Source organism: Chaetodon auriga, chromosome 20 (genome assembly GCF_051107435.1).
Source record: "Chaetodon auriga isolate fChaAug3 chromosome 20, fChaAug3.hap1, whole genome shotgun sequence".
Classification (NCBI taxonomy): domain Eukaryota; kingdom Metazoa; phylum Chordata; class Actinopteri; order Chaetodontiformes; family Chaetodontidae; genus Chaetodon; species Chaetodon auriga.
The window spans coordinates 7,232,208-7,243,759 of record NC_135093.1 but is presented as its reverse complement, the minus strand read 5'-3'; the positions used below and the strand labels follow the sequence as shown (position 1 = coordinate 7,243,759).

Sequence of the window (11,552 nt, the reverse complement as noted above, 5' to 3'; positions counted from 1 at the left end):
TAGATTTTTAGTAATAGCTCCAATAAAGAAGACATTTTCCCCACTTCCCCCATGCGTCTCCCTCGTTTCCTTAATTTGCTTCACGCTGTAGGCTTTTATTTTGAAAGGATAATAACCGAAAGTCACGTGCTTTCCTTACGTTTTGACGCGACATGATGCGGAAGTAAGCTGTCAGCTGCAACCATCCGAGGATGCAACATGAAGTTAAAAAGCTGAGTTTTAAAGCGGCTCTCTGGTAGCGCATGGCAGCAGAGGAAGCGGGAGCCTTCGCCCGGCCTCCGGCCTGTCTGTGCGTCCTCTGCGGGCTACCTGCTGCCGGGAAGTCCACGCTGGCCCACCAGGTCCTCAGCACCGCTGCACAGCACGGCTGGAGAGTCAGTGTGGTGCCGTATGATGACCTGATCCCCGAACATGTTTTTCAGACCAGAGTGGTGGAAGACGGTGTCAAACAGCAAGAAATGGTAACAGAGTTGAGTTAAATTGGCAGATTTGTAATGCGAGTTTCGGATTCAAATGGGCAAGCAAGCGCAAAAAGTGCCATCGGATGATCCAAAACGAATAGGACAGCACAATGAACATTATTTTAACTGGACTCTACTACCAACTAAACTACCAATATAATGTCAGTGTCATTGGGTGTTACCATAGCTGTATTAATAAAAGATCAGTTTTGAATTAATATCAGAGGCTATGATTATTGTAAAACTTCAAGTGATAATCAATTGAGTTATAGAGTTATATGAGTTATTATTTAAAGAAAAATGACAGAAAATTCACTGGTTGCTGCGTCTCACATGCGACTGCTGTTTCTCTGAGTTAATTTATAATATTTAACAGAATGTCTTTTGGTTTTGCACTGTTGATCAGACAAAACACGCATTTTGAATATGTTGTCAGCTTAGGCCCTGGTTTTCATGTGTCCCTATCATTTATTCACTATAATTTTGTGCCATGGAAATGTCTATTTTTTTCTCTCTCTTTCTTTCTAGCACACTGAATGGAAGTTACACAGACAGGCAGTTCTGCAGTGCATTGAACGGTTCTTGGAGAAACCGCAAGTTCTGTCCGAGCTGCCGAGCAGCTGTCAGATCAGCACGGCTGCATGGGAACGGTGCATTCGAGCTCTGCTGCAGCCTGAAGCGCTGAACTGCTCTCAAGCTGACCGGGCACCACTTCTCTTTCTACTGGATGACAACTTCTACTATCCGAGCATGAGATATGAAGTGTACCAACTCGCAAGAAAGTGTAAGCGCTCTGTTTTCTGTCTCCAGCGTAGGCCACTGACTTGTCTTGCAACACAGTTCTGACAAATCTGCCATCAATTAACTGTTAACTATGATGAATTACTGATTTCAAGCAAGTTTCAAGACTCAAAACTGGCATAACTGCTCGCATGCCTTTTTAATAGTGTCCCTCAGGTTTAATTGTGACTTGCCTTTTTTAGATTCGCTGGGTTTCTGCCAGGTGTACCTCCACTGTGATTTGGACTCCTGCATCAGCAGGAACCAGAGCAGGTCTGAACCCATTCCCACTGAGGTGATCCTGGAGATGGTGAAGCGTTTGGAGGCTCCAAATCCACAGAAGAACTCGTGGGAGACAAACAGCATTTCACTCAACACCACAAGCAGTTTGTCCAAATGTGACATGTAAGACGAAGCAGTAAATAACACATTTTACTGAAGTTTGTGTGCATACATCAAGTGTTCACCTGTCCGCTCTGTGTGTTTCTCTTCCTGTTTGGCTTCTCCTCAGCCAGAGGGTGATGGAGTTGATCTCCTCTGCACTGAGTCACCCGCTGAGCCCGGTTGAGGACAACTCTGAACAAACGGTGTCAGTGCAACTGCCATTAAATCTGTTAAAAGTGGATTTTAAATATGCAGCTGCAGAAGTGGAGAATTGACTTATGCTGTGGTCTCACGCTGTTGCAGGAGGCTGACCGCCTGAAATGTGCCACCAGTGTGGTTCACCAGGCTGATCAGGCCTGTCGACGGCACATCTCTGAAGCCATGAAGACAGCCAGAGGTCGGTTGTGCGCTTCATTAATACCACACAGTTGATGTTTCTCTCAGTTTTTCATTTGCATCATCATTTTGTCTCCTCGCCTTTAGAAAATCAAGTACCCCCTGAGCACATGAGGTCTTTGGCCGCTCAGCTGAACAAATCCAAGGCAACATTCCTTCACAACCTGCGGGGACAGTTGCTTCAGGGAGCGTCTTTCACTCAAGGAGAGGACATTGACGTGGAACGTGTGGTGAAAAGAGCGGTGGACGTTTTTGATCGTGAGAGAAAGGAAATCCTGTGGAGAATCGTGAATGAGAATAAATGACTTGAATCTTTTCTTGAATTTTGACAAAGCCAGATTTAATCGCTGCAGTTCAGACACTTGCTGAGAAAATTTACGTATCCAAACATTTCTTCTGGTGATTTGAAAACTTGAAAGAAATACTTTTTTTAAATGCCAAATTCCTCAAAACATATTAAAACTCATGATACAGTGATGCACTAGTGGTCATGTACAAGGTGTATTCTTGCTTTCTCTGTCCATAACAGGGTGACATGCAAACAGGTCTTTGCCAAGATTTACACAAATCTGCTCCTGTACAAATAAGAAGTGGCTACGGTGAAATTATACGTACTGAAAATTGGTACCACAAAACTACTTAAGATAATGTATAAATATTCGTAAAAAAACTGCTTCATGTGTATAAATTAGTAACAAAAAAAAGACAAAAGCAACATTGAAATCTGCCTAAAATATCAGTTTGGTTCGGGTTGACACCTTCTGCAGTCTGTGGAGTGAGGTAAGAATAAACATGAGAAACAGGAAGCAGGATTATAATGAGTCTGACTGGACACAAACTTGTTTTGAACAGATCATGAGCCAATTCGGCTGCTCTGAACGCCCCTCTTCAGCTTCTCACAGCGAAATGTGTCCAGCTGATTCAACTGCGATGGAAACTTTGGTGTATAACTAAGTAAGCCAAACACAGACAAAGTTAGTTTAAACAGCCCCACAATGAATACAGAGCTGGTGGAGCTCATGTTTGGTGCTAAATACTGTTAATGTGTATTTTACTTATATAGCTGCCTGCGCAATTGTGATTTACTGATATATATACTGATGAAAACAAGATGAGATGATGCTGTGCGAGCTTCAATTTGTATTTTTACTGCCGAGCTGCAGTATTGTGTGAAGTTGTTTAATCCACCTTTTGTATGCATCAGTTCAAAACTAATATGAAGAAGTCAAAGCTGGGAGGCATGTAGGACTGCAGTAAGGCAACAATATAGTTCAGTTAGTGAGTATAAAATAAAAAAAGGATCAGAAAACAAAAATAGAAAATGTAAGTTAGTGTCATCATGCTTAGATGCTGTACAAGAAATATACTGAAAACACCAGGATGTGAGGCTCCATATGCATCGATGTTGCAGGGAATCACTTTTTATGTTGTCCACGGGCAAAATGGCATGCAAAGTCGTATCTGTCTGCGCACTTGTGACCACAGATATTGCACTGGAATGGATGCTCATAGCCATGGCAGCCCATGTGGATGGTGTAGAGGATATTATCCAGAAACTGAATATCACAATGCTGGCATTTATGGAAGAGCTGTTGGTCCGGCGCAGTCAGGGCAGGGGCGGGTGTGCTCGGCTGGCTGTTGCTAACGCTCGCAGTGAGAGTGTTGCTCTCAATGCCGGGGCCGGGAACGGGACTGCAGCTCCCGTGGCCCGAGGTGGGAGAGTCTCTTTTAGGCGGTGAAGTCTGCATTCCATTTGAACACATTGAAACGTGTTCACTAGAGACCTGCTGGATGAGGATGGGCTTCTCGTCTATTAAGGACTCTCTGTCTGGGGATGCAGGAGTCTGAGACTCAGGGTGAAGATCAGCTAACTGTCCAGCAAGTGTAGACAACTGGTCCAGCGGGTTATTAAAAGTCAAACCATTTGCACCTCTGCTGCGACTGTCGTTCTCATCTACCTTGGGAAGGTTCTTATACTCAGTGCTGTTCAAATGATGGTGGATCTTATGCGACAAGTCGTTCAGATAATCCGACTTTGGCAGTCCCATGGAGGGAGGGTTGAAGTTGATGAGCAGCCGCCTGCCGTAGCCCAGCGAGCCCGTCCTCTTCTGCAGGGAGCTCAACATTCTCTTGCTGGAGAAAGGAGAGCGGACGACCCTCGTGGGCAGGAGCTTGTGGCGGCGCCGGCGGTGGTGCGACAGGTTGCTGCGGTCACTGCAGCGGAAGGCGCACAGGTCGCACTTGTAAGGCTTCTCTCCCGTGTGCGAGCGCATGTGGGCTTCCAAGTGGCGCTCGTACGCTGAAGCAAACGGGCAGAGCTGGCAGCGGTGAGGCTTTTCTCCTGGGTAACAATCAGGAGAGGAAAAAACTGCAGTTATAATATTGATATTACCCAGCATGCGTTGCTGTGAGAGATAGAAGAGATATCAAGAAGATCTTTCAATATTTCATTTTATTGTCTAGTTAATGTAGGCCAACTTGTGACTCTAAATCAAACTAAAATTACAAGTTTCAGGCCGTTTTAATGTAAATGTGACTTACTAATAATTTAGTATTGTTCATTTAGACAGTATTGTGTGTTAACATTGAATATAAAATCCTACAATACAATGATATATGACAAATAAGAAACCGTGACACACCAGTTGAACTTGATGACACTTAAGTGACAGTACAGCTGAATTTTTGGGAATCAATTAACCACACATGAAAGTCTGCATTCACCCTTTCACACACACATTCACACGATGGTTAGACCAGCGGCTCATTATGAGCTTTTATCCTTTCACACACACTCACACGCATCAGGGGCAATTTGGGGTTCGGTGTCTTGCCCAATATATACTTAGACATGAAGACTGTCTAGACCAGGGATCAAACCATCGACCTTCTGATAAGTGGACAACATGAGCCACAAACATTATTGTGTAGCTCTGTCTACAACTTACAGTACAATTCTAATGTAGTAGCTGATTGGGAGCATTCCCAGTGAAAAAGAGTATATTTTTATTTTTATTTTAATTTTGCTGGGAATCACCTTGAACTTTCTAACGTGCCTGAGTGTCACTGGCATGCATCAGTTCCTCAGGTGTGTGTGTGTGGATTACATGCAGTGTTTCAGACAGATGTTTTGTTTTGTTTTTCATGGCATGGTGTTGCCATAGTGAATGAACGCAGCGGGAACACTCACCTGTGTGGATGCGGATGTGCTCTATCAAACGAGCCATGCCCTTGTTGGCATAGCTGCAGTAGCTGCACTTGTACTTCCCATCGCAGGTCCTCTCCAAGCCGTCCATCTGCACATCTGAGCCATCCTCCAGTGACAGGCTCACCTCCACGGACGGAGGGTCCACGCCATTCTGCTCACTCCTGGGGGCAACTGAAACCAGACACACAATGACTGAGACACCGTGCTGCGTACTCATTAAAGATGTACTGCTGCATAATGTATTGTACTCCCTTCCCACCGGCTTGAAATGGTTCCCCTGATTCTTTTTCTCCGCAAACAGAGCCTGAGATCATGTTGACATGCTGGGTTTGCTGCGTCAGGTATTCTTGAAATTCCCTCACAAAATCAACCGGTTCGGTCTTTATCTCCTCCATTTTCCCTCTTCGGTATTGGACCTGAAAAGGTCCAACGGAGATGAGTCCATAGTCAGACGCGTGACAACTCTGTTTTCACATGTGGCTGCTGATAAACTACAATAGCTAATATAGCCGCCTGTAACACATCTTAATAGTCAGCTCATATGATAACAATGCTAACGTTGCCTAGCTAGCTCGACAATTACAGGCATTTTCATTACTATTAACACCGACTATACAACGCCATTTTCACCGCAGTACATCTCTTACCTTTCAGCATCTAAGTAACATTATCGCTGCGGGGAGAGAAGTGTGAAAATGTGCTTATGGACATAAATTATCGGGACAGAATTGCGAACAGGTAAACGCTTCCGTTTTTTGCTAATGCATTTGTGTTCCGCGTCCCCTCAAATGCAACTGTTGCCTTCGGGAACTGACGGAGAAAAGGGCTACAGCTATTCTCACATTCAAATCAATAACGCGTCTCAAATAAGTGTGTTATTTGTGTATGTTATTCAAGTTGTCAAGCATCCCAAGTTCATCTTACCACCATATGACACAGTTTATAATTAGGTACAAGGACAATTAAAAAAACGTTTTGTGCTTTCTCAGTAGTTTTATCATTAACGCTAACACCCCCCATGATGTCGAGTGTCTGACTCGTAAAAGGGGCACTTGAAGGCAGCAACACATGTAAACATTTTGTAACAAATCATGGCTTCCCCGTTGGTCAGGATTTTCTCAAAGGTGAGTCTGAATATTAAGGTCACATTTATTTACATTTACAACGCTTTTGTGCTAGTTTTAAGTTTAATTTTCCACTGTATCGATCCTTTATCCTTGAATTACGTAACCATTCTGGCTCTCGCTGATGTGACGTTACTAGCTAACAGACGGCTAACGTTAGCTTGAGAGCACAAACTCGGCAATAACGTAGCTGATCACTAAATGAAACATTGAATTAACTTAACTTTAGCGGCGAGTGATGGCCAACATGACAATCTAATTCTCTGCATTCATTCAAAGACGCAGATAGACATGTTCACTGTTGTCAGTCCTGCTCTCAGTCTTGCAGACAGATCTCTCGACCATGGGGTGCATGCCAGGCTGGATGGAGGAGCCTGTCCAGCAGACCTGTCCCAGACGTGGCCTCAGACCCGGCAGCTGGGGTGGTCTCCTTTCCTCCCCTGCAGACATATTCAGAGGAGGAGAGCATGATGAGGGACGCAGGTGAGCTGTGAATCTGGTAACAGGTGTCCTACTCTGCTGAAATTCCTCAAAACACTGAACACCTGTCTTGTTGTTTGACAGTGAAAAAATATGCACAAGAGCGCATTGCTCCGTTTGTGTCGAAGATGGATGAGAATTCTGCCATGGACGAGGAAGTGATCAAAACTCTCTTTGAACAGGGTGTATGTAATTCATTTACTTGTGCATCAACATGTGACATTACAGTACAATCAAAGTCAGTGTTTCTTTTCTATCCAGTGTCTGATACATTTTTTTTTAACAGCTCATGGGTATTGAGATTGATCCAGAGTACGGCGGCACCGGCTCCTCATTCTTCACCTCCATCCTGGTCATTGAGGAGCTGGCGAAGGTGGACCCCTCCGTGGCCGTGCTCTGTGACATCCAGAACACGCTGATCAACACGCTGTTCGCCAAACTGGGCACACCGGCCCAGAAAGAGCAGTACCTCAGCCGACTTTCAACAGACATGGTGAGCGATCTGACACTCAATGCGTGGCATAAAACTTTGTTAGTGTAGCATAGATCAAATAGTGTTTTCCTCATTGTAGTTTCAAGATGAAGAGAACTACAACAGAACACTGTAGGACTCTTGATTGGCTGTGTGTAATCTGCGCTGCATTCGCTGAAATGTACTCCTGAACCTCCTTCAATGTCGATGTCTCACAGATTGGAAGCTTCTGCCTCTCTGAAGCTGAGTCGGGGAGTGATGCCTTTGCTCTGAAGACGCGTGCTGAAAAACATAAAGACTACTACATCATCAATGGATCCAAGATGTGGATCAGCAACGCGGAGCATGCGGGCGTTTTCCTGGTGATGGCCAATGTGGACCCATCTGCTGTGAGTAACTGCTCATCTTTCTGTTCCTGTTGCCTGTTATCGGCTAAAAAAAGGATCCACATATATTTATTGTATTTCTCGAGGAAGTTTTACTCTGGAAGGTTTTCATTTTAATAAATGTCTGTTAATTTACCATCTACTGAAATCTTCGAGATTGCCACTTTCATGTGAAAATACATAATCTCAGTTTACATCACAAAGATGGTGTGCAATAATGATTAACTTCATTTCTAGAATTGTGTGCCTCTAGAGCATAAAGACCAGCTGACTTTTGATTGACAGGGATACAGAGGCATCACCTGCTTCATCGTGGACCGGGACACGGAGGGGCTTGAGATCTGCAAGAAGGAGAACAAGCTCGGCCTGCGTGCCTCCTCCACCTGCCCGCTCAACTTTGATAATGTCAAGGTACTGCCAAACACCTCGCACTGCGCTGGACCAGTGAGAAACAGCTGCACACTGTGACTGTTGTCTCTCTGCTGTAGGTACCAGAGAAGAACATTCTGGGACAGATCGGTCAGGGGTACAAGTACGCCATCGGGATGTTGAACGAGGGCAGGATTGGAATTGCGGCTCAGGTAGATTTTTATTTGAATAATATAAAACAAGCTAAACGCGCTTTATTAAAGTGTACAGTGTGTCAAATGGAAATGTTGGTTTGTCTGACTGTGTGTTTCAGATGCTTGGGCTGGCACAGGGTTGCTTTGACCACACGATCCCTTACACCAGGCAGAGGGTGCAGTTTGGAAAACGCATCTTTGACTTCCAGGTGAAGCTCCAATCCCTTCAGATGTTTATGTTATTCACATTATTCTGGAGGCTGGTGTATTCAGTGATGTTGTTATGGTTATGCTTTGTATTCCAGGGCATGCAGCACCAAATAGCCCACGTAGCAACACAGATCGAAGCTGCTCGGCTGCTGACATACAACGCCGCTCGCCTGAAGGAGGCTGGGAGACCTTTCATTAAGGAGGCCTGCATGGCTAAATACTTCACTGCAGAGGTGAGCTTCATCATTCACTGATTACAGTTCAAGGCAAGTTTCTGCTGAAGGTTTGGTGTATTTCTAGGATATATTAAATTATCAGGATTATCTGTTCTAGGTTGTATAAATCCATTTTATGTATTTTTAAGGCGTTTTCTCCCTCTAATGATCAGTTCTACATTATTCCTCTGATGTTGTCTGCGTTGAACCTTAATGTCTCTCTTCATAATTCACCCATTTAAAAGTCTTTGTAATGTTTTGTAAAATCGATGTTATCGATTCCATGTGGTGCTGTTGTCTTAGCCAGGAAGCTCCTGGTCTCAGAGAGCCATCTTCCTGGTTGAATTAAAGTCATTCTAATATTGTTATGTTTTATCTTCCTCAGCTTGCAACCCTCACCACATCTAAATGCATCGAATGGATGGGAGGGGTAGGCTTCACCAAAGACTATCCCATAGAGAAATACTACAGAGACTGTAAAATCGGTGAGCATGACTGCACAAATATGCACCACCTGACACACTGGCTTGTGTCTGCGCACTGTTTCTGAGGTTGTTGTTTAGGTTAGAGGTGGTTTAGGTAACTGTGACCGAAGCTACTGCTGTGGAAAGAACACAACTCATGAGGGCTGCAGGAAGGTCAGGTGGAGCTGTTTGTGATTGGACCAGAGTGGGGGCGGGGAGAGGGGCTGATAGCGGCGGCTGTAATCGGACTCTGCAGGAATTCCCCCGTCTGACCCCTTCAGAGTGCCATTATACCAAGACACAGCCAAGGAAGCTGCCAGGGCAAAATGTCACTTTTCCTTTCATCACCACCATTTGGGCTCTGGGGTTCTCCAGCTGGAGCACCGGCAGACTGCATAATAAGCCCCCTTGTCTCCTGATAGTGAAAGCTGCACATTCATGTAGGGGAATTTGACAAAATTGACCTCGTTTTGTGCGGTAGGAATTCGTTCTAATGCTTTGTTTTGTCTCTGTGTGCAGGTACCATTTATGAAGGCACAACAAACGTCCAGTTATCCACTATGGCCAAGTTCATTGATAAGGAGTACGACCACTGAGAGCGTCTGACCCGAGCCTGATAGATTGCACTCTGTTGTGTTACACTCCGTATTCCTTCCCTCACATGACTTTGGTCATTGCTGTAGACCTGCTTTCATATTTGTAGAGTTTTTTTGATGGGGTTTCAAACAACTTTTACTCTTTTTAAGTAGTTCCCAGGACTGATGTTACTGATGTGGTTGCATATCCCCAGCTTTAGGGTTAAAGTTGCTCTTTTCAAAGGTCTAGGAATAAGTGTATTATATGTAGAACTCTTCCTGCTTATCCATATATGTCTTCCTCTGCTTGAGATATGGTGACGAATCATGTCTGAATTACATAACTAATCCATATGTTGCAATATGAGGATGAATTTTTCGTTGTGGGATTCAATGTTTCAGTGCCTTCAGAAGGTCCGCTATGACTGAGATCAATCACTTTAAAGCGTGTTTTCTTTGCAGGACACTCTAAAATAGGTGGGTTGTAACACTTATATTCTCCATAAATACTGTACAGTTCCATGTGAGGAAATTTGAGGAAGTGATTTTACATTATCTGTAAAGAGCGATCTGTCCATAACTCTGGCGATACTAATAAATGTGTGCTGTTGTGCAGTCAGCGGCCTCTCTTCTGGTGTGGGTGCCTGTTTGCAGACCCTGTTCTGTCACTAGATGGCAGCCTTCTCCAGAGTGACAGCAGCACTCTGAGCCGAGGCAGCTTCTCACTGAGAGAGCAGTCAATTAGCGCGTCTTTAACCACCCATCACCTCTAATGATATTTTATACCAATTTAATTATGCTGGTGCTTCAGATGCAAAGAGGCTGCCTTGTGTAATTGACTCACTGATCATTTTTCAGGTGAGATTTATTACATTTCCACGGCCAACGTGCTGTGTGAAATGAGATCCATTGTTTTACACATGATGACCCCTTGTAAAAATGAATGGTGTGTCTTGAAAGCCATTAATCACTGACAGCACTTAACAATATTTAGCGAAAGGGATGGAAAAAAGTCCGATTCATGACTGCTGCAGTGATAGAAATTGGCAGTATTGATGCTAAATTTGTAAATACGGATTCCCATGAAGTTAATGGATAACAGTGGTTTCATACGCTCTAACGGTGCAAGATTATGTCACATTTCATTACACTGATTAAACTTTATTTCTACATAACAAAGCTCTGTCTAACAAAGACAAAAAAAACTAAATTGAGCTGAGGAGGAGAAGAAAAAACATACATAGGAAGGACAATTTCAGCTGGCAAAGCATTGCCAAAAAGTAGCTGAAAATGTGCCATTTTTCATTTTTAATAATTATTCCACTTAATGAATATGGCACAAAAACCTAAATGAGTAACTTAATTGTGTTTTCTGTCACAGAAAGAGAATAAGATAAGATTTATGTGATGATAAGATTTTATTTGCTGATTAGCTTATGATAAATATTCAGTGTCACCTGTTGATCAGACACAGCGCTGCTTTGAATTTTAACGTCTTCTCCATCGAGCTGAAATACGTCCTGTCCTCATGAAAACGTTGGGTTATTTGTGTCTGAGTAGTCAGTCAGACAGACTGACCAACATTAGAGTCTTTTCATCCTGTCAAAGAAGCCTACATATTCATATTCATACTTCACCGTAGATCTCTTAAAGACAAAGTATAGTTTAGGCTCAGGTCTACTGAGTCTGGACTTAATAATCTGACATGGGTAGAGTTTATAAGTTTAAGATATAAACCTCCATAACTTAAACCTTCCCCTGGATCTCATTAACCTCAGCCAGACCACATGACAGGTTCAAAACCAAGCTTATAGGCAGAAAACAAAATGTTACC

At 43.7% G+C, this 11,552-nt stretch overlaps 3 protein-coding genes across 3 annotated transcripts; 2 read left to right on the top strand and 1 right to left on the bottom strand.

Annotated features, from left to right (window-relative positions):
- The first annotated feature begins 126 nt into the window (after positions 1-126).
- pstk (phosphoseryl-tRNA kinase) lies at positions 127-2,498 on the top strand. The gene is made up of 6 exons (XM_076759816.1): positions 127-461; positions 990-1,245; positions 1,445-1,646; positions 1,753-1,828; positions 1,929-2,022; positions 2,109-2,498. Exons 1-6 carry the CDS (start codon positions 243-245, stop codon positions 2,324-2,326), a joined length of 1,065 nt encoding a protein of 354 aa, XP_076615931.1. The 5' UTR covers positions 127-242; the 3' UTR covers positions 2,327-2,498.
- On the bottom strand, positions 2,341-6,005 carry LOC143338921 (zinc finger protein Pegasus-like). Its single transcript, XM_076759815.1, has 4 exons — positions 5,877-6,005; positions 5,489-5,645; positions 5,212-5,400; positions 2,341-4,362 (listed from the first exon to the last, which is right to left on the bottom strand). Exons 2-4 carry the CDS (start codon positions 5,622-5,624, stop codon positions 3,437-3,439), a joined length of 1,251 nt encoding a protein of 416 aa, XP_076615930.1. The 5' UTR covers positions 5,625-5,645; positions 5,877-6,005; the 3' UTR covers positions 2,341-3,436.
- Positions 6,006-6,248: 243 nt separating this feature from the next.
- Positions 6,249-10,333, top strand: acadsb (acyl-CoA dehydrogenase short/branched chain). Its single transcript, XM_076759813.1, has 11 exons — positions 6,249-6,353; positions 6,674-6,836; positions 6,918-7,018; positions 7,120-7,326; positions 7,524-7,694; positions 7,977-8,102; positions 8,180-8,272; positions 8,374-8,463; positions 8,560-8,697; positions 9,065-9,164; positions 9,663-10,333. The coding sequence occupies exons 1-11, from the start codon at positions 6,321-6,323 to the stop codon at positions 9,737-9,739; spliced, it is 1,299 nt and encodes a 432-aa protein (XP_076615928.1). The 5' UTR covers positions 6,249-6,320; the 3' UTR covers positions 9,740-10,333.
- The last annotated feature ends 1,219 nt before the right edge of the window (positions 10,334-11,552 follow it).

Coding starts and splice junctions, on each gene's coding strand:
- pstk (XM_076759816.1), top strand. CDS start 243: ATGGCAGCAGAGGAAGCGGGAGCCTTCGCCCGGCCTCCGGCCTGTCTG. Junction 462..989: donor GTGTCAAACAGCAAGAAATG/GTAACAGAGTTG, acceptor CTTTCTTTCTAG/CACACTGAATGGAAGTTACA. Junction 1,647..1,752: donor AGTTTGTCCAAATGTGACAT/GTAAGACGAAGC, acceptor GCTTCTCCTCAG/CCAGAGGGTGATGGAGTTGA.
- LOC143338921 (XM_076759815.1), bottom strand. CDS start 5,624: ATGGAGGAGATAAAGACCGAACCGGTTGATTTTGTGAGGGAATTTCAA. Junction 5,401..5,488: donor AGGGGAACCATTTCAAGCCG/GTGGGAAGGGAG, acceptor GTCTGGTTTCAG/TTGCCCCCAGGAGTGAGCAG. Junction 4,363..5,211: donor GCACATCCGCATCCACACAG/GTGAGTGTTCCC, acceptor ATTGTTACCCAG/GAGAAAAGCCTCACCGCTGC.
- acadsb (XM_076759813.1), top strand. CDS start 6,321: ATGGCTTCCCCGTTGGTCAGGATTTTCTCAAAG. Junction 7,327..7,523: donor GCCGACTTTCAACAGACATG/GTGAGCGATCTG, acceptor GATGTCTCACAG/ATTGGAAGCTTCTGCCTCTC. Junction 9,165..9,662: donor CTACAGAGACTGTAAAATCG/GTGAGCATGACT, acceptor CTCTGTGTGCAG/GTACCATTTATGAAGGCACA.